The following is a 25,304-nucleotide window of genomic DNA, read 5'->3' as shown; positions in this document are numbered from 1 at the left end:
GGTCAGTCTAGTCTGTTTGGACACACGTGATGGACAGCCCTAGGTTGGAGGAAGCACTGACAGGCTCCCCAAGGATTCCCTATTGCTTTGTGAAAGCAGCAGCTCAGGTTACAGTGCAGGCCTGGCAGGGTGCTGGCAGGGTGCTTGGGTTCAAACTCCAGTCCCAAGATTTGTTAGTTCCTTGATTGCAAGTCTGTAAAATGAGTATTTGCTAATGGCATGGGCATGAGGTTTAAACAGGTTACTCTGTGTGAAGTGCCTGGCTTGGAATTCATCTTTAACCATGAGCTAGTGTTCACTGCATGTGTATGTTAGTAATGCAGTTAGTTGTGTACTTTTTCTTCAGGTTTGCACAAAAGGGGAAAATTTAACTACAGTTTGACCAAATTTTAGGAGACTTAAAAACACTTAATGCTTAATTAAATGTAGTCTGAATATAGTTGAGGTGCTTTCTTTAAGGCTGGTTATTTTAGATCAACTTTCCAAAAGCCAAATGGTTCTTATTTCTGATGAACCTTTGTCCAAATGCTAGAGCTTTGATAAATGGAGGCAGATTCTCTGTGTGCGAAAGTGCGCACAATTATTTCATGGAACAACCAACTAGCAGTTCTTTGAAGACTTCACTTGGCAGTGGCACAGTTTTTTTTTTTTTTTTTTTGAGTGAACAAGTCCTCAGTTATTCTATGACTTAATAGCAAATAGTTTGTGCTTCACATTCTATACTCCTTTGTTATTTATTTTTATTTTTATTATTTTTTAAAATTTGAGTGGCAGCCAGAAAAGACACACACTCACAGCTCTTATGTGCTGGCTCGCTGCCCAAATCTCTTAACCACAGAGGTTGGCCTAGAGCCTAGCAAGAAGCTTGGCCCTCAGTGCAGGTGTCCCGGGTAGGTGGCAGGAACGCAGTTACTTGAGCTATTGCGGCTGCATTTCAGGAAGCTGGTTAGAATTCTGTCAATTCTGATATAACATTACCTTTGGGTTTATTATGCTTTATTTAGCAATATGAATAATGTTGAGCAAGTCATGCTATATTTCAGTGTTTATTTTTGTGTCAAATGGGCTGTTTGTACCTCTGTGTTATTCATCCAGTGGAAATAGAGCAGATGTGATATACTAGAGTAATGGTAAACACTGAACATTATTTTTAGTGGGCATTGACATAGTTGCATTGCAGTGTAACCTAAATGATTTATTAAGCACTCCAGATGTGTACTTAGCAAAAATTTATTGAGCACCTATAGAAACAGAGGAATCAGAGGAGACTTAGACCAGGCACTTAAGGAAGTAGGGTACCACTGTTGTGCTAGGGTATAATTATAGAAAGTTCCCCCATTCATTTTCAAAAGTGTTCTGGTTTCAGTAGTAAATTATATGGTCACTTTGATCATGGAGTCCAATGCAGATGACAGACAAGTGAATGTCTGTAACATAACGCATGCACAATTGGAGGAAGCACCAGCCGCCTGGGGAGAATGTGTTGTCTAATGCAGGCCACAGAATCAGGTCCATTTTCCCTGATGAGATGGAAGTCTGATCTGAGTTTTGCCTTTGCAGTTGGTTGTTCTTATCCGTTGACACAGTCTTTAGTCTGCTCTAGAATCAGGAACTGGAGAAGTGGAAGGGGACCTTTTGAGGCAAAACCTCCCTTGTACATTGCAGTCACTCTTAGGACTTTATTTTTTATTTTATTTATTAACTTGAAAGGTGGGGGTGGAGTGAGAGAGGGAGAGAGAGAGCGCATGAGAGAGCTTTCATCTGCTGGTTCATTCCCTAAATGGCCACAATGGCTAAAGCAGGGCCAGGCGGATTCCAGGAGCTCGGGACTCCATGTTGGTGCCCATGTGGGTGGTAGGAACCTAAGCACTTGGGCTGTCTTCTGCTGTTCTCCCAAGTGTTAGTTGGATCTGAAGCAGAGTAGCCTGGAGCTTTGACTAACTCTCTGATCTGGGATTCCTCTATCCAACTGCAGTGATCCAACATGCGGCACAACACGTGCTCCTCTATGGGACTCTAAGGAATCCAAGCACGGCTTGATCCCTAGACAGTTCAGTGTGCTTAGCACTGAAGGGGACCCTGAGGCTGGTAATTTTCTAAAGGCTTTCAGTGCCTGTTAGTGTGCAGTTACTGTCATCACCCTTGTTACTGCCCTAATCTCCCTAGCTATAGCCAGAATCACTCATGTTTGCTTTTTGAGCCCAAGATGAACTGTAAAAATTAGACTATATCCAGAACTTTTTTACTTAAAAAGAATTTCCCCCTTTCTTTCAAAGTGTCTCATTAGATTTCAGAAGTCAGTTTCCTGCGTTCCAAATGTTGCCAGGAATCCTGATTTCTGAGTGGCACGTAGACTTGGAAGCTAGTATTAATATGTGTTTTAAGTGGATTCGTTTCATGTCACCAAATTCTTCGCTTGAGAATAGAGAAAAAACAGCAGTTAGGTTTCATCCCTTTGATTTTTTATTCAGTCTGGTTCATATTTTAGTGCACAAATACTCTTAGTGCTAGCTTTTTACGTGTGGTCGACATGCTCAGTGATGATCCTTTATGTGCCCAAAGTCTGTTTGATGTCTATTTGATCTCCTCATGTTTAAGTCTAAACTGTGTGAAGACTGAAAGACACTTGATTTGTGCTCATACTTTTCAAATGCTTGTAAGTTTATGAATATACTTTGTTTCAGGCACTCAGGCACGTCCTAATTTTTTTTCTTTATGTACATGGTTCTCACTGTTTTGTTTTTAAAAATATTTATTTGAAAGTCAGAGTGATAGAAGAGAGGAAGAGACAGAGATCTTCCTTCTGCTGCTTCATTCCCCAAAGTGGCTGCAACAGCTAGGGCTGGATCAGTTCAAACAGTGGCTTGGAAATCCCTCCAGGTCTCCTATGTGAGTGGCAGGAACTCAAGTACCCGAACCACCGCGTGTTAGTTCCTAGACACGTTAGGAAGGGGTTGGATTGGAAATAGAGTAACTGGCACTGCAGTATAGGATGTGCAGCTTGATGGATTGTACCTTAGCACCCTAAAATTTAAACTGTAATATAAATAGTACCACTAGTAAGTACACAATATTACTTTTGGGGGGCATTGAATTGGAATTTAAAAATGCTATAGCTGAAAACCCAATGCTCCCAAGTATGAACATGCGGAGGGCTTTGATCCAAAGAAGCAGGCTTAGGATTCTCTGCCACCACTGGTAGTCTCTCATCCAGTTTTCCTGTTTTTTTTTTTTTTTTTTCTTCCCCCAAAACATCAGGGCCTCTTTCTTTCAGGTTCTCTTAGGTATTTCTAAGGAATGCAGTTGTCTTGGATTCTGTTCATGAAATTTTGTTAGCTTGAGAAAGTAGTCACTGAGATCATTGTCATCATACCTGCCTGTTCTGAGGGTTGTTTGAGAGTTTTCGTTTGCCTAACAAGACAGCCTTTCTTCCCAGTGTGTCTCACCTTCCCAAGATGGGTGACTACCTCCTTCAGAGTGCAGAGGGAGGTTGTTCTGGGCTATCAACTGTTCTGATTCCTTTGTCTAACGCAAAAATTATTTACCTTTTCTTTAAAATTACCTACGCATACCTTTGTTCCCTATGAAAAGGGTATTTAAGCTTCAACCATCTGGCCCTTCTGTTGAATTCTGTGCTCTGGGTGGTTTCCATGCACTTTTACATGAATAAGTTGGCCTTTTTCTCTTGTAAATCTGTTCATTGTCAGTTTATTTCAGCAGATTCTAGAAAGCAGAAGGGAATTCTGTTTGCTCACATAATATGAACAGTAATAGAGATGACTCGAGTCAAAGCAAGCAACATTTAGCTTAAAGAGAAATATCCGGTTTGATTTTTATTTGAAAGGCAGATACACAAAGAGATGGAGAGATAGCTTCCATCCAGTGGTCCATTCCTCAGATGCTGTAACAGCTATAACTTGGTCAGATCAAAGCAAGGATCCAGAAGTCAAGCCAGGTGTCCTACTTGGATAGCAGGGACCCAGGTGCTTGACTGTCATCTGCTGCATCACAGATGCTCCTTAGCAGGAAGCTGGGTCAGAAGCCGAGAACCAGTACACTGTTATGGGATGCAAGCAGCCCAAGCAGTAACTAAAATAAGTGGTAGCTTAACCCTCACACTGGTGCCAACCCATAGGCTTTTTTTTTTTTTTTTTGTGATTGATTATGGCCTACCATAATATTTATTACTTGTATGTGAAAGTGTTTTGTTGGTATTATGTTTGAAAATAGAGCGGTATAATAGAATCAAATAGATGAGTATTTAAGTATCTGGAGTTATAAATTAGTTTTTAGTAACTCTTATTGTAAATATCCCAGGATTCTTTTCAATGGTAGTTTCAATGTTTGTGTCTATCACTAAAGATAATGGTAGTGGGGAAACCACCAGCTGGTAGATTTAGCAAGTAACTGTCTTAGTTTAAACAGATACCTGTTTTCCTTTACCTTCCACCCGAGACACATTATTTTCCCAACCAGAACAAGAAAATAAAACAAAAACTAAATAATAAATGGGGCGTTAGTATTGGTATATGACCGTGAGAGAGCTCTTAGGGAAATTATAAGATCATTTGTTTTTTAATAAGTGAAATTCCAGAAAAGCATGTTTAGAGTCATATATTTTAAATTAAATTTAAAATGTTAAGTATGATAATGGAAACAATTTAAAAGTCTCTTCAAGAAAAAAAAGTCATAGCTTATACAAATGAGAATATAGAAATGGTCTATTCAGAAACCGATGTGAAAAGACCGAGTGTATTTTCAAAAGGCATGTGGAAAAAGTACAGTTTTATTAAGAAAAGCACAGCTGCAGGTAACCTTGAAAGTTATTGATCAGTGTTTATTGTGCCTTAAGTTGGATGCTGTGCTCTAGAAAGTTATTCAAGCTTTAGATGTTTAATATGAAAATGGATGTAGAAAATATATACCAGTGTATGAATAACGCTAATGTAGATAGCTTTGCAATATATTTGAATGGAATTATAAATTTCTTAACACTGTTAGTAACATTGAATTCAGTTGAGTTGTTTTTGTTTAGGATGTGAGCTGAAAAATAAGTTAAATAATACAGGTTTCTTTTGTGATCTGTTAAAGGAGGAATAAATCCCAGTGAGGATGAAAATGTGTCAAGAAAGGAAATATCAGAAGAATTTGAAATGGATACTGTGGATTCTCTGATAGACATGCCATTTGCTACAGTAGATATTAAAGATGCTTGTGAAAGTAAGTACTTTATTCTCATAAGTATTTGTTGAATAATAAATGTAATTATATGTAATACTTTAATTAAAACATTGTTTGATTTTAAATACATGTAATATTTTGAATTTTGGTTGTTAATTATGATCTGTGTGTCTGTTGTCAAACCTGTCATGGAGTATATTAAGGCAGCACAACAAATTTGGGGTCTAATCATTCTACAGTTTATCAGCTGCTTCTGAAAATCGTGGGTGAGATTGTTTGGTGGCTTAGTGCCTCTTTCAGCTGATCTGGAGCCAGTGGCAATCTCAACAATACCCCGTCGTCTGACAGTTTCTTCCTAACTGATAGGCACTGCTTATCTAGGCCATTGGAGGATCCATCAGTGAATAAGACAGGCACTGTCCTGCCCTCCTGGTGCTGAACAAAACTTTCCATTATTGGCATTACTGGATCAATTCAGTCCTCAAGAGCTCATATAGTTTAGAAGACTAAATGATTACTTGTTTGATATTCTGCTGAAACTATATAAATATCTAAATCTGAATTTCATGTCCTAAAAAATAATAGAGGGCCCGACGGCGTGGCCTAGCTGCTAAAGTCCTCGCCTTGAAAGTCCCGGGATCCCATATGGGCGCCGGTTCTAATCCCGGCAGCTCCACTTCCCATCCAGCTCCCTGCTTGTGGCCTGGGAAAGCAGTCGAGGACTGCCCAAACCTTTGGGACCCTGCACCCGTGTGGGAGACCCGGAAGAGGTTCCTGGTTCCTGGCTTCAGATCGGCACACACCGGCCATTGCGGCTCACCTGGGGAGTGAAACATCGGATGGAAGATCTTCCTCTCTGTCTCTCCTCCTCTATGTATATCCGGCTTTCCAATAATAATAAAATCTCTAAAAAAAAAATAATAGAATATGTTATGTTTGGTTGCCTCCGCTGTAAATGTGACAGTTTGGGCTGTTGCCCTTGTGAATAGGAAAACAAAGGAAAGCTCAATGTGTTCAACAAAAATATTTGTTGCTGATATACTCTTTGCCACTCGTTGGTTGTTTTACATGAAGCTTCATTGTGATTTGATAGGTTGTTATCATGACTTCAGGTTTCACAAGACATTATTTAGTTCAGTCTCTTCATTTTGAGAAAATGGAAACTTACAGAAAGTAAGTACATTCATTAAATCTGTACAGTTTGAAAGGCACCAGTTACAGTATCTATGATTCCTGATTCTTTAGTCATTTCTTGGAGGACTATTAATTGGATGCCTGGAAAATGCCAGAAATTGTGCCATGAGTCCTTGGCTCTCAAGCAGGCCGGAGCTTATTAGAAAGCCAACACATTAACAGCAATAGTTTATAAGGCAGCTGCCATGTAGGATGTGTGGGGGAGGAGGGTGCCCCGGAAGGCTGTTCAGAGGTTTGGAGGGTAAACAAGACACTTTCAGAATCCTGGAGAGCAAATAGGAGTTCCATAGCCATAGCATCCCTACAGTTGTGCTGGTGAGGAGACTAAGGACTAGAGAGAAGCAAGGAAGTAGTTTTGGGGCATGCTTTCCATTCTTGCTCTGAAAGTGAGCTGCTTTTTCAGTGATCAGGCATTTGGGGCCGGGGCTGTGCTCCATACGAATAGGATTGTTTTTCTGCAATGGTATATATATATTACCAAAGAAATGAGGTTATCCATGTATATCAGAGGCCCGGGCCAGTCATAGAAGCCTGTTTTAACTCTGTGGTGATATGCCACTTTTTCATAGTCCAGCTGTTCGTAAGTTAAAAGTGTTTTTGATTTGGGCTAGATTCCAAGCTATCAGGCATGATATTAGATTCACTAGAACACAGATTTCAAATTTCAAGCTCCAGTGTACACATGGGAAGTAAACAGAAAACTGTGTTTTAGTTATTTCCCTTTTCATTCATTTGACTTTGGACATTTAAACTGTAAACTGTGCTTTTTTAACTGTAAAATGTGGATAATAATTCTCTCCCACTTACCTCAGACTGTTGCTGTCAACAAAGATAATATGTGCAAAAAATAGTTAACATATTTATAAAATATTTGCAATATACCTCTTAGCTTTTTAGGAAAAACTTACTCTCTCATTTTTATGGTGATATAACTAAAACAACAAGGACCAAATGGCAAAATCCTTTGCAAATGGGAAACTACTAATTTTTATGAAGTGAGTTTTTAATAGAAATATAAAAAAAAAACCAACTGAGTGTTTTCTTGTTAACCATTAAGCCTTAAGATAGATATAATAATAGTTTTTCTGCCCCAAATAAAAAATAGTGAACTTGTGGTATGAATGAACTTGATTAGACTTTCTTTTGCATTTGGTACCTTGGAAGTCAATCACTCTACTGGCCTGCAGTAGATACCAAAGTTTTCAGGTTGTGCTAGTTGCCTGTGGTTCCTTCAGTTTTCTTTGGCAAATGGAAACTGAGTTATCTGCCAGAGAATTCTTGCCAATAGAAATTTTGGCATAGTGAGGAGGAAAAGAGTGCTAACAAGAGCATTGTGAGAAGGGGAATCCTTGCCAGTGAGAAAACTGCTGGGATGCTTAGTTCAGTGTCTCTAAGCTGCCAGTTTTGGTACCTTTTAAGTGAGTTTAGGTGACATGAGGTCTGGTTAGCTGGAATGGGTCTTTACAATCTTTGCTGGTTAGCTTTGTAGGAAGAATATGTTATTAGAGTTATATATTAGAATATTAGATATACTATGCTGTAGATACTAGAACTAAACATACATTAGAATATAAGAGTCTGTTAGAAACAAAATTCCAAAATAAAAGTGTAAGAAAAAAGGTTTTAGAGGTAAGTGGTGAGGAAGCTATACAACCTGGGCACATCTTTGTCTCCCTTATGGGTCCTGTTTTAGGAGAAAATCCAGCATTTGTGCGTGTTTGACTCGGACCTTGGTGAGTCTCTGCTCTTTACAAGGAAAGTGTCGTGGGTCTGATCAGAGAGCCAGTACACATCCAGAGCCCAGGAGTTGCTGTTATGTCTGAAAGTTGAATGGGTAGCTGTCATAGACAGTCATTTCGCCAACTCAATCCTCTTGCATTTATTAGCTGCATATTTTTAAAGATGAACTTTAACCTTGTTGAACTGTTTCATTTCCTGTGTGACTGGTTGTAAGAAAAAGCCAGGATAAGTGTTTAACGTTTTCCCCTTTATCTTTAGATATTTAAAATAATACTTCCACAGAAGCTTCCACAGGTGACCTGTGAGTTTGATTTACACTTTCTTTTTAATATAATCATGAACTGATGGATTTAAACATACTTGTTCTATTTCATACCAATGAAACTGCTCAGATCGTTCCGTCCTGGGCGACATTAACCTTAGAGAACTCTTGACATGATCCTAGGAACTTGTCCAGGCTTCTCTTACTCATTGTGTGCCACAGGTCTAGAATGTGTGATTTCTCCATGGGATGCTCAGTTTTTAAGTTCTCAGAGAAGCAAATACACTAATGAGATTGTTAGAAAGCTTGTCCCGTGGTTCTCTAGTGCAGACTCTTCGGGAATGGCCTCAGCACTAGTCACCTTCCCAGCAGCCACTGCTCTCCCCCCCTTTTCTATCTGTAGAGTGCTTATTTTTGCAGAATAGGTGGATAACTGTTAGAGTCTCAATATCCTCACATGGAATTAACCTTGTATTTTAAATTAGGCAATAAAATGTAAGAGGAGGGATACTGGGAATTTTCTTAATACTAAAAATTATATTTTTTAAAAAGATTTATTTTTATTTTACAAAGTCAGATATACAGAGAGGATGAGAGACAGAGAGGAAGATCTTCCGTCAGATGATTCACTCCCCAAGTGAGCCGCAATGGCCGGTGTGCGCCGATCTGATGCCGGGAACCTGGAACCTCTTTCGGGTCTCCCACACGGGTGCAGGGTCCCAATGCATTGGGCCGTCCTCGACTGCTTTCCCAGGCCACAAGCAGGGAGCTGGATGGGCAGTGGAGCTGCCGGGATTAGAGCCGGCACCCATATGGGATCCCGGGGCGTTCAAGGTGAGGACTTTAGCCGCTAGGCCACGCCGCCGGGCCCTAAAATTGTACTTTTACTTCATACAACATGTGTCTTGCTTTTGAACATTTGCTTTTCAATGTTGTATTAATGAACTTTTCAGTACAACGAAATACCTGGGGGAAGCCCATCTTAAAAAAAGAAAAGGGGGCAGGCATTGTGGTCAAGTGCCTTAAGCTCTGCCACCTGTGACAGGGACATCTCTAGTGGGTGCTAGCTGAAATCCGTTTCCCATTCAGATTCCTGATAATCACCTGGTAAAGCAGTGGAAGATGGACCGAGTGCTTGGGCTCCTGCCACGCAGGTGGGATACCTGGGTGGAGTTCTGGGTACCTGGATTTAGCCTGGTACAGCCTGAGCCCTTATCCCGTCCGGGGAGTGAACCAGTAGATGAAAGATAGCTTTTTCTCTGTTTCTCTCTACTCTTGCAACTACCTTTCAAACAAATAAGTAAAGGGGTAGAGGCTTAGCCTACTATGCCACATTGCCAGCCACTATATCTGTATATGTGCATGTATACACACATACACACACATATACATTTTTTTTAAAGAGAGAAATGGTTTAGTTGGGCTCAAAGTTGTGAAAGTTCACAGTTTCACAGTCTACAATCAAGTGGGCAATACTGATTTGATCCCTGGTGAAGGTTTTCCTGGTGGTATATGGGGTGATGTAGAACATCATGTTTCAAGAGGGAAATGTCTCTTTCTCTCCTATGAAGCTACAGTGATTTAGGGCCCTGGCGTGATAGCGTAGTGGTTGAAGTCCTTGCCTTACACACGCCCACCGGGATCCCATATGGGCACCAGTTCTAATCCTGGCAGCCCCGCGTCCCCTGCTTGAGGCCTGGGAAAGCAGTCAAGGGCGGCCCAAAGCCTTGGGACCATGCACCCTTGTGGGAGACCCGGAAGAGCTCCTGGCTTTGGATTGGCTCAGCTCCAGCTGTTGCGGCCGCTTGGGGAGTGAACCATCGGATGGAAGATCTTCCTCTTTATCTCTCTTCCTCTCTCTATATCTGCCTTTCCAATCAAAATAAATAAATCTTAAAAAAAAGCTACAATGATTTAATCTTTGCCCCAGTTCGATCTAGTCCATTGCCAAAGGCCTTCTCTGAAAGTACTGTAATGGCTTCTCTACCATCTTAGTATAAATAACATGAATACTTTGGGAACTAGGCCTTTAAAGCATGGGTCTTTGGAGGATATTCACCATCTAAACCAATATACAATCCATAAGAGATATTATATTTCATTTTAAAGAATTCCTCATTTTCCACATTTATAGATTGCACAAGTGGTCTGAGTGAATGACAAACCACAGCTACCATATAAATAATCTGTTGCCCTTTGGAATCTTTAAAATCTTATTTTAAAAAGATTTTTACTTATTTTTATTGGAAAGTCAGACTTTACAGAAAGTAGGAGACACAGAGAGACCTTTCAGCCACTTGTTCACTCCCCAAATGGCTACAATGGCCAGAGCCGAGCCGATTCGGAACCAGGAGCCAGGAGCCTCTTCCGGGGCTCTCACGTGGGTACATGGTCCTAAGACCTTGGGCCGTCCTCGACTGCTTTCCCAGGCCACAAGCAGAGAGCTGGATGGGAAGTGGAACATCTGGAACATGAACAGGCACCCATATGGGATCCTGGCATATGCAAGGTGAGGACTTTAGCCACCAGGCTACCATGCCAGGCCTGCAAATCATCTTTGGTGATACAGATTTCTCTCCCTACTTGTGCTAATTCAATGTTTGGTCACTATAGTTGCTAATAATATCTCTTATTTTGAAACAGGACTAAGTGATTTTGTGTATCAGTTCACTTTATTCTCAAAAAGAACTTTACCGTGTATTTGTTACTCTTCTCAAATTCAGAGGTGGTGCTGAAGGAAGGAAGGCTTCTGTGACTCATCGAAGAACACACAAGGACTGTGAGAGCCAGGATTCCACCCCCAAAGCTAGTTATAGTAAAATTAAGTTCATTTCCAGGGTACCAATTACTAACATTATGTGAAGGTGGACTAGGGCTAAAAATGTGTCCAAAGTATAGTGAAATATATATGTTGCTTGATTAACATATTTTGACTGCTGTTGTAGTTCATTTTAACACAATTAAATGTGAATCTTTACTTAGATATCTAAAATGACAAGCGGCTCAGCAGCATACTGATTTCATTTTCCTTATTAAAACTGCCTTAGAAGAGAAACCCAATGGCTTCATGTATGAAGCAGTTCATATACCTCATAACATGAATGAGAATGCTATAAACTGTCAGCAGTAGAATTTATGAAGTTCTGCCAAGTGCAGATGTATATAAGAAGCTAAGAATTTATATTATATATATATATATTATATATATATATATATAAAATCTTAAAGAGATTGGTCACTTAGTCATTGGGTACACTGATGACAAATATACAAAGCCACCAAGTAATCTTGCCTTAAGTCACTGATTTTTACTCAGGACCCCTTGCATTTACTTTACCTCTCTAGATTGCGAAGACAAATGCTGTGTTTTGGTAACAGCTTCTGTGTTAGAAGCAGTAAAATACTACTTAAGACATTTAAAAGTATTTATTGTTATTATCTCAAAGTGCAAACAGAATGAGAACAATTATTGTTACCCTGTGGCTTTATGTGTAGTTTTACCCAGTTATACAAGACCTCAGAAGAGCAGCAGGCGATACAGCGGAACGTCCACTAGAAGGATAGTGAAAAAGCCAAGATCCCAGGCATGACTGTGACAGTGAGCAGTTTTCACAAAGGTGGTTTTTTTTTTTCACTTCTTTTATCAAGTGTAAAAGAAGTTATTTAGCTCCATCAGAGTACATAGGTGGTCAGGTTTAGGGCTGTAGGGTGAACCCAGCCTTTTCTTGAGATCCTTTTTAAGTTGTGTGGAGGTGGTCACTATGGTCTGGAGTTTTTCTCAAAGATGAAACCAATGCCTGCTGGGTTGAGTGTAAGGCAGTTCTTTTTCCCTCCCAAGAAAAAGAACTGCATTTGAATTCTTACCAGTATCTGTGAGGCACTGTATTCTGATCAGTAGACAACTGTTGGGGAACACAGTTTAGAAACTGTTAATGATAGATTTGCATGCATACGAAAGTCCTTAATCTGTGAAAAAAAGAGACAGTGGGTTTTCAAAAGATTTAGTTTATTTATTTGAAAGGCAGAATTAGAGAGAGGGATAAACAGAAAGAAATCTTCGATCTGCTAGCTCACTCCCCAAATAGTAACGGTGACCTGCACTGGGCCTGACCTGCACTGGGCCAAGCTGAAGCCAGGAGCCAGAAACATCTTCCAGGCTTCGCAAAAGGGTGCAGGGCCTGAAGTGCCTTGAGCTGTTTGCTGCTGCTGTTCCATGGCATTAGCATGGAGGTGGATCTGAAGTATAGCAGCCTGGTCTCCAACCAGCATCTGTATGGGATTCTGGTGCCACGGGTTAACCCACTATGTCATGGTGCTGGCCCCAGCGAGACTGGCTTTTCACACAGATTTGACACCTCCTTCTGAGAGCATAACTTCTCAGAAAATTGGGAGTGCTATGAAGTGTAATATTTCAATAAATGTGTGTTACTTATGAATCAGGGTAATACAGTTTTTTCTCTTATTGTTGCTTTACATTTAGCATCTTTAGGTCTTCCTTTCTGTTTAGTCATAAAACATGTAGTAGTTTATTATGAATGATAGTCATTTCACTGTACTGTGAAGTGCTAGTACTTATTTATTTTGTTTTGGTACTAGTTTTCCAACCACCCTTTTTCCTCCCTCCCATACTCTTGGTCTTTAATAATCACTGTTTATTCTGATTAATTTTTGTTTAGCTTTCACATATGAGAGAGAACACACAGTGTTTGTTTTTCTGTGTCTAGTTTATTTCACTGATCCTGATGTCAGCCAATTCCCTCAGTTTCTTAATTTACAAAAAGGTATGGAGTAAAATTATGTATTAGTTGTATTCTGTCTAGGCCAGTTCAACTTGAATATTCATATAAATTTGCCATTTTAAGTCATTATGAATTTTATACATTCTTCTCTAATCAAAGAATTTATATTGAAACTGGCTTGTTTATGATAAAATACATAAATCACTATGAGTGAACATCATCAGTGTCTTGTGAACAAGTGGATGTTAACTTTGGAATAATTAAAAAGTATTTGAATTGACTTGATGAGATAAGATACTTTTTTTTCCTTTTTTTTTTATTAATTATTTTGCATTATGTGACAGTTTCATAGGCTCTGGGAATCTCCCCACCCCTCCCCCTCCCCTCCCCCCTGGTGGATTCCTCCACCTTGATGCAGTATTACAGTTCAAATTCAGTCAAGATTCTTTCCTTGCAAACGTATACCAAGCATAGAGTCCAGCTACTTATTGTCCAGATGGGTTGAACAGTTTCTTGGGGAGACCATTTCTGGTCCGAAGTTAGAGCTGGTAGAATGAGATAAGATACTTTTAAGTATTTATGACAAGATTAAGTATGACAAGATTTATGCCAACTTTTAACACATAACACACACACATACATGCACAGGAACCTCTTTACTATCTCTTAATTTTTCTCCCAGGACCTAAAACTTTTTAGACAACAGCTTTACAGAAAATTTCCTTTTCATTTAAAAAATAAACAAACCCACAGGCATAATTAAGTAAAAATATAGATTTGATCTTCCCATTATCTTTAACATTTTTTTCCCTTAGTGTATAAGCAAGTAAGCTTTACAAAGAGTTAGACACCAATAGGTGCTTTCCTGCAAGCTCAGCTAGCTAAAACAATTTCTTAACAATAGGGAGGAGTTAGCTTGCTATCTAAAAGGTAGGTCTTTTTCTCCCTTCTGCCAAAGAATTCCTGGTGAAAGTGTTGGAGAGAGGATCCACTTATAAGTGCTTCCATATCAAAAGGAGGTTTTAACACCTCTTACAACTAATAATCTGCTGCATTTTCAACTCAGGGAAATGCAAAACTACACACTATTCAGAACCTAAGTGAAAATAAAAAGAATAAACCCCAAAACTGTAGCAATGACAACAAAATCATTGAATTCTAATTCAGAAGATGACTAACAGCTTTTACCTAGTACCTAACTCTCCAAAGAGTGAAACTCAGAAAAGTAGAACGAATTTTAGCCCCTGTTTTATAATGATTTGAATTTATGTAGTATCAAAACTTTATTTTGCCTATAGGTAGGTTCAGCAGAATGAAGTCAGGAGTAAAGTATATATACATTTTCTCTGTATTCTGTTGATTATTTCCTTTTTGTGCAAAGCTTCATGTTTTGATATAATCCAAGCTATCTGTTTTTATCTTAGCTGGCTGTGCGTGTGTAATCTTAAAAACTGTTTCCTGTACTGATGTACTGAATAATGTGCATCGCATAGGCTTTCTTCTAGTATTTTCATAGTTTTAGGTCTTAAAGTTAGGTTTCTGATCCACTTTGAGTGGATTTTTGTGTAGGGTAAGGGCTTGACAGAACTGCTCCAAGTCTTGTGCATGTAGCTGTCCAGTTTGCCCAGCACCAGTTATCGATGGGGCTGCCTTTTCTCTCGTGTGTGGTTTTGGTACTCTTGTCAAGCAACAGTTGGATGGAGAAGATGGAAAGCATTTCTGGGAAATCTGTTCTGTTGTGTTACATGTCTGTGTTTTTGCTAAGACCAGGATATTCTGGTTACTATAGCTTCATAACGTATCTTGAAATCAGGCATTGTGGTATGTACAGCTTTTTGTTTTGTTTTTCTTTTTCAAGATTACTTTGACTAATGGGGTGATGTGTTCTTCTATAATACTTTTAGCATAGTTTTTCTAATTCTGTGAAGAATATTTTGGTATTTTGATAGGAAAATATGATGCATTTAAAAATTGTAAAACATTCTCTTAAATTTTGCAACAAGTAGTATATAGTATGATTTTGGCCAGTACTGAACTTTGGCAATGCTGCAAAGGTTATGTTCTAAAAGTTATGAATATATGTGCCCATAAACAAATGTGTGGAAAAAATGTATTTTTGTAGTATTCTGAAAATTGTAACAAGGAGGAAATAAAGCTTGCTAGTTATACTTTAAGTTGGGGTTGGCATACTGTGGTCCAGGTGTCAAATCTGGCTAGCACCTTTGTAAAGAAAGTTGTATTAGAAAATCTATTTTTATTATTATTTTCAATAGAACAGCTGAGCAATTAAGACAGAAATCTTAACATTGTAAGTAAATCAAACAATATTTATGTTTTACCAATTCCTGTTTCAGATTTGAAGCTGACAGCTATGTGTTCTTATGTTTTGCTGATTTTTTTCTAACACATTTTATGTTTACATATATGAGACATATTATTTGATTTTCTCCCTCTAGTCACTGATGTACCTAAAATAAAATTAAAGATAAATAAGCAAAATGAGTGTATCAAGAGTGATCAGATAAAGAAGAGGAAAAGAAAAGGGGAAGATAATCAACCCAACTACTTCCTATCCATTCCGATTACCAACAAAGAGGTAATGTATTTTTTTTTTTAGATTTATTTATTTTTATTGGAAAGTCAGATTTACAGAGAGAAGGAGAGACAGAGAGAAAGGTCTTCCATTCATTGGTTAACTCCCCAAGTGGCCACAACAGAGTTAAGCTGATCCTGAAGCCAGGAGCCAGGAGGTTCTTCCAGGTCTGCCATGCAGTTGCAGGATCTGGAGGCTTTGGGCTGTCTTCCACTGCTTTCCTAGGCCACAAGCAGTGAGCGGGAAGAAAAGTGGAATAGTTGGGACATGGGATCCCGGCTCATGGCAAGGTGAGGACTTTAGCAGGCAGGCTACTGCACCAGGACCAAAGACTTATTTTTTTTTTTTATTGGAAAGTCAGGTACAGAGGGGGAGAGACAGAGAGGAAGACCTTCATCCGCTCATTCACTCCCCAAGTGGCCATAATGGCCAGAGCTGAGCCAATTTGAAGCCAGGAGCCAGGAGCAAGGAGCTTCTTCTGGGTCTCCCATGTGGGTGCAGGATCCTAAGGCTTTCGGCTGTCGTCAGCTGCTTTCCCAGGCCACAAGCAGGGAGCTGGATGGGAAGCACGGCCCACAGGATTAGAACCAGTGCCCATATGGAATCCCAGTGCATGCAAGATGAGGAGTTTAGCCACTAGGCTACTGTGCCGGGCCCCAAAGAGGTTTTTTTTTTTTTTAAAGTCTTACTATGAAGTTTTATTCTAAGTTATATTTAAACTGTACTAAATGCTTGTCAGTAATCTTGCTTTTGTCTTCTAAGAGATTTGGGGGGCAGGTTATACAGAAATTGGTGTTTAAATAGTAGACATATAATTAAACTATCGTTTTGTTACTTGGGGCTTAGCAGTTTTCTTTCTTCATTTCGTTTTGTTAATTCAGAATCTCAGCTCAGATACTTTCATTTGTGACGCTCCGAGCTAGGCCAGTTACTTCGTTTTTTCCTTGCTTGTTTTCCAATCTCCACTCCCTGGAGAGACTTTTAGAGCTCTCTGGTTGTCATTCGTCATTGCTTCAACTTAACGGTTGTCTTCCTCACAAGATCTAAGAGCTTTCATTTGCTTGCTTTGGTTTTATCTGAGAGGCAAGAGAAACAGAGTCAGATGGATTGTCCATGTCTGTTTCACGCCCAGCTGCCTGCGACAGCCAAGGTTGGGCCAGGCAGGAGTCAGTCTGGTCCAAAAAAGGTATGTTCACACACACACACACACACACACACACACACACACACACACAAAATACAGAGTCAAACGTGAGCTCCTTTTTTGTTTTGAAGATTTACTTGTTTTTATGGAATGCAGGATTTACAGGGAGGAGATACAGAGAGAAAGATCCTCCATCTGTTGGCTAACTCCCCAAGTGGTTCCAATGGCCAGAGCTGAGCTGATCTGAAGCCAGGAGCTGTCCTTTGGGTCTCCCATGTGGGTGCAGGGTCCCAAGGCGTTGGCCCATCCTCAACAGCTTTCGCAGACCACAGGCAGAGAATTGGACGGGAAGTGGAGCAGCTGGGATATGAACTAGAGGCCCTATGGGATTACAGCACATGCACGGAGAGGACTTAGAAGACTTTAGCCACTAGGCTAGCGCACAGGACCCAAAGGTGTGTTTCTACCTTTCCAAGTTTATCCAGACTGCTGATATATTGAGCACAGTGTTATAAATGCTTGTTTCACTATATATACATATACATATATATTTAAATTCTTTAAAAAATATTTTATTTTATTAGAAGGGGAGACACTAGCCTGCAGTCCACTGGTTTACTGCTCCAAGGCCTCGGGGTTCATTCCAGGTTTCCCATGTATATGGGAGGGCACAATCACCCGCTGCCTCCGTGGGAGCTCATCTATAAGAAGCTGAAAGTAGGAACGGGGACTTGAACCCAGGCACCACGATGTGTGCTGTGGGGTCCTTAGTGCCGTGTTTCTACTGTGTCAAGTACTGCTGTAGGCTTGACAGCAGGTGTTTGTTTTAGAGGGCGTTGTGTGACAGGTTTCAAGTAATTTTGAAACAAAAACGATTTATTCCTTTCTTCTTAAATAACTTACTTGCATGTAAACAAAGCTGAGAGAGGTTACATACAAATATGGGTAGGAAACACAGAAATTGGGCAAGATTGAGAGATAGGTTTTTTAACTTCTATGTGAGCATCTTTTTTATTTGTTTCTTTTAAAGTATCTGATGTTAATTTTGTTTTTAAACTACTTAAGAGCTTTTGTGGGAAGTCCTGGGAAAAGCACCACCATTTGTAACGTTGGTTCAATGGAAGACTGTATTCCAAGTTCCAATTAAGTGAGCTCAAACAGGCTTTTGGAAGCTGGTACATGCACAATGAGTTGCTCTACTTCTGGCTTTTTACTTGTTGACATCCAGTTTTAAAGAAAAAAGTATTCAGAATCACATGGATCTTTGATTTTAGACACATTTTTAGAGGGTTGAAATTCTGTATTGATGCAAAATCTTGATTCATATTTTTAGGAAATAAAAATCAGAAAATAATTAAAATGCCTGTATAAAATAATTCTAATAGGAAGCATATGAAAGTAATTCTCCATTAATTTCCAATGGCATCTTGGTTTTAAAATGATTTTAAATAGAATTACTTAACTATTTCCAGCTATATTTACCAATCTGTTGGATTTTTTCTGTTTGTTTTTGTTTAAATGTTTGTGCAGTTATTTATTTTTATCTGCTTGGATGGCAGATTGTCAGAGAGACAGATAGGTATAAAAAGATGTCTTCTGGGCCCTAGCAGATAAAGTCCTCACCTTGCACATGTTAGGATCCCGTATGGGCACTGGTTATAATCCTTGTAGCCCCACTTCCCCTCCAGCTCCCTGCCTGTGGCTTGGGAAAGCAGTCGAGGACAGCCTCAAAGCATTGGGATCCTGCACCTGCGTGGGAGACCTGGAGAAAGTTCCTGGCTCCTGGCTTTGGATTGGCTCAGCTCTGGCCATTGCGGCCCCTTGGGGAGTGAATACATGGATGAAGGTCTTCCTCTCTGTGTCTCCTCTCTCTATATCTGACTTTCCAACTTTCCAATGATAATAAATAAATCTTTAAAAAAAGTTGTGTCTTCTGTTCACTTGTAAGCTTCTCAGATGGCTGAGTCAGGCCAATGCCAGGAGTGTGACATTTCATCTGAGTCTCCCGCATGGGTGGCCTGGGCCCAAGCACTTGAGCCATCCTTGGCTGATGGACGGCATACATTATTAGGAGGTTAGATTTGAGGCAAAAGAGCCAGGACTTGAACAGGCACTCAAGTTAACTTTGAAAAAAATACAAGGAAAAGTTGGAAGCTGTTTGAAATAAGGAGTGTGCTGATTTTTTTTTTCTTGTGGGTGTTAGTTCCAGTCCTAGCTGCTCCACTTTTTATTTAGCTCCCTGCTAATGTTCCTGGGAAGACAATGGAGGGCAGTGCAAGTACTTGGGCCTGCACTCATGTGGCAGACCCAGATGAACTCCCTGGCTTCGGCTTAGAGATGGCCCAGCCTTGGCCATTTATGGCTATTTGAGGCCATCTAGGGAGTGAACCAGCCGATGGGAATATCTCTCTCTCCTTCCCTATCTCTCTTTAACTCTTCCTTTCAAATAGAATAAAATAAATTTTTAAAAAGGTTTGATTTTAGTATACTAATAAAAATAGGTGATTTTGCTCAGGAGCAAAAAATATTTGTTCCGTTTAATTCTGTATTGTATCATTTTTGTAATGTAACATTTTCTACTGTCACCAATATATGAAAATAGATAAGAATGCATTCAGTTCTTTCCTAGAAAATAGTAATAATCATATTTGTTTTCATGTGGTGAATAAAGACATATACTTCTATTTGAAGTATTTTATTTTTATTTTTACTTTTACTCTATTGCTGTATCAACAGTTTTTTTTTAAAGATTTATATATTTTTTTTATTACAAAGTCAGATATACAGAGAGGAGGAGAGACAGAGAGGAAGATCTTCCGTCCGATGATTCACTCCCCAAGTGAGCCGCAGTGGCCGGTGCTGCGCCGATCTGAAGCCAGGAACTAGGAACCTCTTCCAGATCTCCCAAGCGGGTGCAGGATCCCAAAGCTTTGGGCCGTCCTCGACTGCTTTCCTAGGCACAAGGAGGGAGCTGTATGGGAAGTGGAGCTGCCGGCATTAGAGCCAGTGCCCATATGGGATCCCGGGGCGTTCAAGGTGAGGACTTTAGCCGCTAGGCCACGCCGCTGGGCCCTGTATCAACAGTTTTTAAAGTTATTTTCATGGTTGTGGACAAGAAAAAGCTTATTTGTGTCTGAAGGAAAATTAAGCAGGAAACTGATGTGAGAATTCTAATAAATTTTAATGAGGCAACACATTTAGGAACAATATGGCATCTTGGAAGACTTGCAGAATGTCAAAGGCATTCTCCTACCTTGTGTTAGAGTGTAACTCTTTTATGTAGAAGCTTGCTAACTTTAAGACATTTGGGGGTGGGTCATATATGCTTTCAATCAATTAAAAAGTTTAAAAGATATAAAGTGGATTTTCTAATTGCATTGGTTTTAGGTGTGTGATGTGATGTTTAACAGATGGGTATCTTTTTTATCTATGTAAGAAATTATTTCACAAAAGAAACATTTATGATTTCAGTAAGGTTTTCACTTTTATAAGACTCTTTCAATGTCATATATAAATTTGACTTTGTAGTATTAGGTTGAAATCAGTATGATCTGTGCACTTGTGTGAGTGGCTGAGGACTGGAGTAACAGATAAGCTTTATAAATAATGTTTCCATTGGTCTTTGATGATATGGGTACTTTTTAAAAATGTCATGCTGTTAGCACTATAGAGTTTTTCTTTTATTTGAAAAATGTAATTAGAGATAAAAGTTACTTTTTAACAAGCCTTAAGATGATATCAAAGAATATGCAAATTAATCTAAATCACCAGAGCACAGTGAGAAATATATTACTTGATTACAGTTAATCCTACATATGAATAGTATTCAACTTCAGAAAAATAAACTTCTTCAAAGTATTTTTGTTTTTAATTTGCAATCTTATAAGCTACTGGAAAATCCAAAGATGTTAATGTATTTTACCCTGTAGGATGTTGCAATACAAAGTTGAACACATAAATAAATGGCATTTTGAACATTATCTTGAATGTGTATGCCATTAGCAGCAAGCTCCCCACTCTCCCTCCCAAGATTTCATCTGATTCAGGTTCCTGCTAATGGAGGCCTTGGGAGATGGCAGGTAATGCTGTTGAGTTTTTGACATCCATGTGAGAAAGCTGGACTGAGTCCTGGGCTCCTGGCTTCCTCCCAGCACACCTGGATCTTGGGAGAGTTTGGGGTGTGAACAAACAGATGGAGTAATCTCTCTGTCTTTTTGCTTTTCAAATATAATGAAAACAAACAGTAAAAAGAACAGAAATGTATTTCTCATAGTTCTAGGGGCCAGACATCTAAAACTGATGGACAGGCATTTGGTAAGGGCCTTATTGCTACATCACCCCTTGGCAGAAGAGGAGAGGGTGGAGACAGAACAAGAAGGAGCTGAATTTTCCTCATACAAAGAACCTACTCCTGCAATCAAATCAGCTTTCTGAATTGCCTACCCAAATGTGTTTGGGAGAAACTGATTGATTTTGGTTCTTCTCACTCATTTAGATAACTGTCTAGCTGGCAGGTGTTTTGGTTACTGAGAAGGGCTATACTTTGAACAGCAGACTATACAAAATGTTCGGTGAAATAGTGAACATTTCCAGCAATAATAAAAACAGAAGTTTGAACATTTTGTGTTGATGTAAAAACAATAACAAATCTTCGTCAATACAAGGGAGTAAGTGGAGTCTTGTTCTGTAACTTGGGGATATCATTTGCTTTTAAGGAAGTCTTCTGTTGAATATACTTAATTTTAAGTCATCTGTGGATTGAGAAGTTAAAAGGCTTTGAGTCAAAGCTTGGGCTCCTCAAGCCCTATTGCTGTGTAAAAAACACCAGGAATCTGATATTGTTCCATCCAACGAGACTCGAGAGCAGTTTTTTTGACAACATTTCCAAAATGTCTACATTAGAATTTAGTTCATGGAAGGAGTGAGCATTATTATTATCATCAGTAGGTGGCTCATGGAAAGCTCAACTTTTGGAAATATATTTTGCACAAAACACCAAGACCTTGCAGTGTTGGGTCATGTCAGAGCCAAGTACAGGGGATATTTGGGGTTCATTACTGAAGTCATATCCTTCCAGTTACTATTTCACAAGGAGTGTATGTTTTCTGCTAGTGCTTGATCTAATTACTAAAGAACTTGTGATAAAACTTATGGACAGGCTAATCTAGCTGAGTTTTATTTAGCTAATACAGTTGTAAGTGTAACAGTTTACATTTTTTTTTTTTTAGGAATGTGAAAACTAGTATGCTTACTAAACATTTTAAATCACTGACATTTATTTTCAAAATTTATTTGATGAAATTATTTCTAATTATTAACTTTTTTCATTATAGTCTTACACTTATTTTCAATCATATATAAATGCACACATTTTTATAATGTGCTTCAGGTAACACAATAGAATTTATTTCACTGCTCTACACCTTTTCAAATGTCAATCATGTCTTGAATCAGCAAAATTCTACTTCCTGTGTTATGGTTGAATTGATTGATTCTCTCCTTACAAGTGGCCATATCCCATATGAGCATTGGGTTATGAACTGGTTGCTTCACTTCCCATCCAGCTTCTGCTTATGGCATAGGAAAGCAGAAGAGGATGGCTCAAATCCTGTATCTACATGGGAGACAAGAAATAAGCTCTTGGCTCCTGGCTTCACATTGGCTCAGCTCTGGCTGTGGGGGCCATTTGGGGAGTGAACCAGCAGATGAAAGATCTTTCTCTCTGTCTTTCATTCTCTCTGTAAATCTGCCTTTCCAATAAAAATAAATAAATCTTAAAAAATTCAACTCATAAATGGCTAATATTTTGAAAAATGAATTTTTTATTTTATTTTTAGATAAAACTTAATAACTTTTAATGTTCTCAGAACATGTTTGACACTAATGTAATGAACTTAATTCAAAGCTCAACTTAAGTTCCAAAGAATTTAACAAATTCTAATGTCATCCCATCTTTCTTACTTTTACCCTAATCAGCAACTAAAGAAACAGAAAGTTCCCAAGGAACCGCAAATATGTATTGAATCTTTTTCATGTTCAAAGCTTGAATTGAAGAAAATATAAAATAATTATGTAAGAGTAGCTATTTAAATAATTTCAAAGTCAAGTAAATAAAATCTAGTAGTCAAGATAATATATTATCATTTGATGGTATGTCACCAAGATATATCATTCGTGCTTATGGAATACATAAAATCTTTTCTCTTTATGTTAACAAAAAAGAATTCAATACATAAAAAATTTTCATTATTGATGACTTATCAAATTCTATAAATTGTTCTGTAGAATACATTTCTGTTAGTGCATATTGAGTAGTTATAGAATATTAACTTGTAGTATTTCCTGTATTGATTTTTTGCATAAGCTTCATCAACAAAATGTTGAATGGAGTCTAGTTTCTGTCTAGCACTTGGTTCACTGTGTCAGACACCGCATTCAACCTCTGGATCCCAATCTGAATCGCTTACCTCATCTGGAAGCTAGTAACTGGATTTATTTAGTTTCCTGTGGTTGCAATCAAAAGTAAAATTAAGTAAAAGAGTTTGGGACACAAAATTTGGAGCTTGAAATCTCGGGGACTGAATGTAAGACCACCAGAAGTAGCAAGAAAGCACTCAGTGCGGTTATCTCAATGGGTACCTCTTACCTGTTCCTTGAAGGTTCCCACGATTGCTGGCAGACTCCTCTGAATCCCACCACTGCTACCAAATTATAAAAGAATGATCTGAAGCACAGAAACATTTTAAAGAGTTTGTATGAACTGGAAACATTTCATGAATTGGAGAATACTAGACTGAAGGACATTTAGTGTTGTGATGTTAAATGTTAGAGGAAAGTATCTATAAGCAAAATATGGACATAAAATAAAGAACTTACTTGATTCATTTCAGATATAAGGTTGCCTTTTTAAAAAACTTTTTGAAAATCCCTAGTCCCGTAGTTGGATGTTAGTTGGTTTCTTGTGATTGTTTGAATTTAAATTATGCCTGTGGTAACAAAAGCAGAAATAACTAGAAATGACCCAAGTTTTGCTTAGGCCTACTGTTTAAGCAAGATTAAAGATGTTTTTAAGGCCTAATTGGTTTTGTTTTCAGGAATTTTTTGGGGCTTGGTCTCTGTTTTAATTTTGCCGTAATACTTCCTGCTGGGAAAACGTAATTTCCTGTGTTAGCCTCTGAAATGATAGGAAATAGAAAAGTCCTGAGGTTATTTTGAATACTGTAAACAAACTGTAAAGATAGGTAATGTTAAAGAGAAGTTACTCATGACACTTAATGCTACAGTCAAATTGATGTAAGGAGCTGTGAAAATAGAACTAGAGAGTGTTGTAACAAAATGTTGGTGGGAGAGAGATTGGACTTAAAACTCCTACTCCTACAAGAACAAGGGATTTATGACTGAGGAGTAGGGCTGGGAATCAGTGAATAGAAACTTACTAAGTGGCCGAGTGCTGTAGCCTAGTGGCTAAAGTCCTTGTCTTGCACTCATTGGGATCTCATTTGGATGCTGGATCTAATCCTAACGACCCCACTTCCCACCCAGCTCCCTGCTTATGGCCTGAGAATGCAGTCAAGAACAGCCCAAAGCCTTGGGACTCTGCACCTGTGTGGGAGACCTGGAAGAGGCTCCTGGCTTTGGATTGGTGCAGCTCCGGCTGTTGTAGCCACTTGGGGAGTGAATCATTGGACGGAAGATCTTTCTCTCTGTCGCTCCTTCTCACTGTATATCTGACTTTCCAATAAAAATGAAAAATTTTTTTTAAGTTACTAAGAGAAATATCAAGGATAAATAGTTTCTGCTGGACTTTGATAGGATTATTGCTGGAGGCAAGGCTGAGTAATAAGGTATCCAGGGGTTTGGAGTGTGGGGGGATTTTTTTCTAACCTGATTCAGTAGAATTCTTGCTCAAAATAGAAAATGCAGGGTCAGGAGAAGCAAAAGTCAGCCCTTGTCAGGCAGAAGACCCAGAGGAGCCTGAGTAAAGTTCTGGTCAAAGGAGAGCCTTTGTCAACAGGAGGTCACATCCCGGAACAGCATCTCATGATTTGCCCAATCACATTCCACAGATAATGGGAATATTGTTCAGGATAAAAACAGTTACTCTCCTATCAGAACAGTCTGCTGTGCTCATGATTCACTCCTTGCTTATCTGTGTTCTGTTGGTGGATTCTGCTTCTGTGGTCAGCTCCCTCTCTTTTCCTTTTTTTCTCAGTAGTATTCTGCTGCCTCAGAGCTTCTGTTTCCTTAGGGCTTCCGTCCATGTGTTCCCTTGTGTTCCCTCTTCGCTGGCCTTGCTATTTTCAGTTGAAAAATTTGCCATTGACTGAACTGGATCTAAATGGAATAGGAGGAGGAGATGCATCATTATTCTTCCTGTTTCAACAGAGTAGGTGGTGGGGCTGTGGGGGAAGGCAGATAAGTGACCTAGTCTGTGGGAATTTTTCCCAGATG

The 25,304-nt window shown here is 39.1% G+C and overlaps 1 protein-coding gene and 1 long non-coding RNA gene across 5 annotated transcripts in view; one reads left to right on the top strand and one right to left on the bottom strand.

The window, feature by feature from the left end:
- AKAP7 (A-kinase anchoring protein 7) overlaps positions 1-25,304 on the top strand; it is a 144,835-nt gene that overhangs the window by 2,127 nt on the left and 117,404 nt on the right. For all 4 annotated transcript variants that reach the window (XM_058675208.1, XM_058675292.1, XM_058675245.1 and 1 more), the window contains exons 2-3: positions 5,092-5,220; positions 15,573-15,712. In XM_058675208.1, the coding sequence (XP_058531191.1) occupies positions 5,092-5,220; positions 15,573-15,712 (269 nt within the window). The remainder of the gene's footprint in view (positions 1-5,091; positions 5,221-15,572; positions 15,713-25,304) is intronic.
- LOC131482328 (uncharacterized) overlaps positions 1-25,304 on the bottom strand; it is a 59,391-nt gene that overhangs the window by 11,885 nt on the left and 22,202 nt on the right. The gene's annotated exons all lie outside the window — the stretch shown is intronic.

The sequence above is a fragment of the Ochotona princeps genome, chromosome 1 (genome assembly GCF_030435755.1).
Source record: "Ochotona princeps isolate mOchPri1 chromosome 1, mOchPri1.hap1, whole genome shotgun sequence".
NCBI lineage: Eukaryota > Metazoa > Chordata > Mammalia > Lagomorpha > Ochotonidae > Ochotona > Ochotona princeps.
This window is presented reverse-complemented; position numbering and strand designations above follow the sequence as displayed.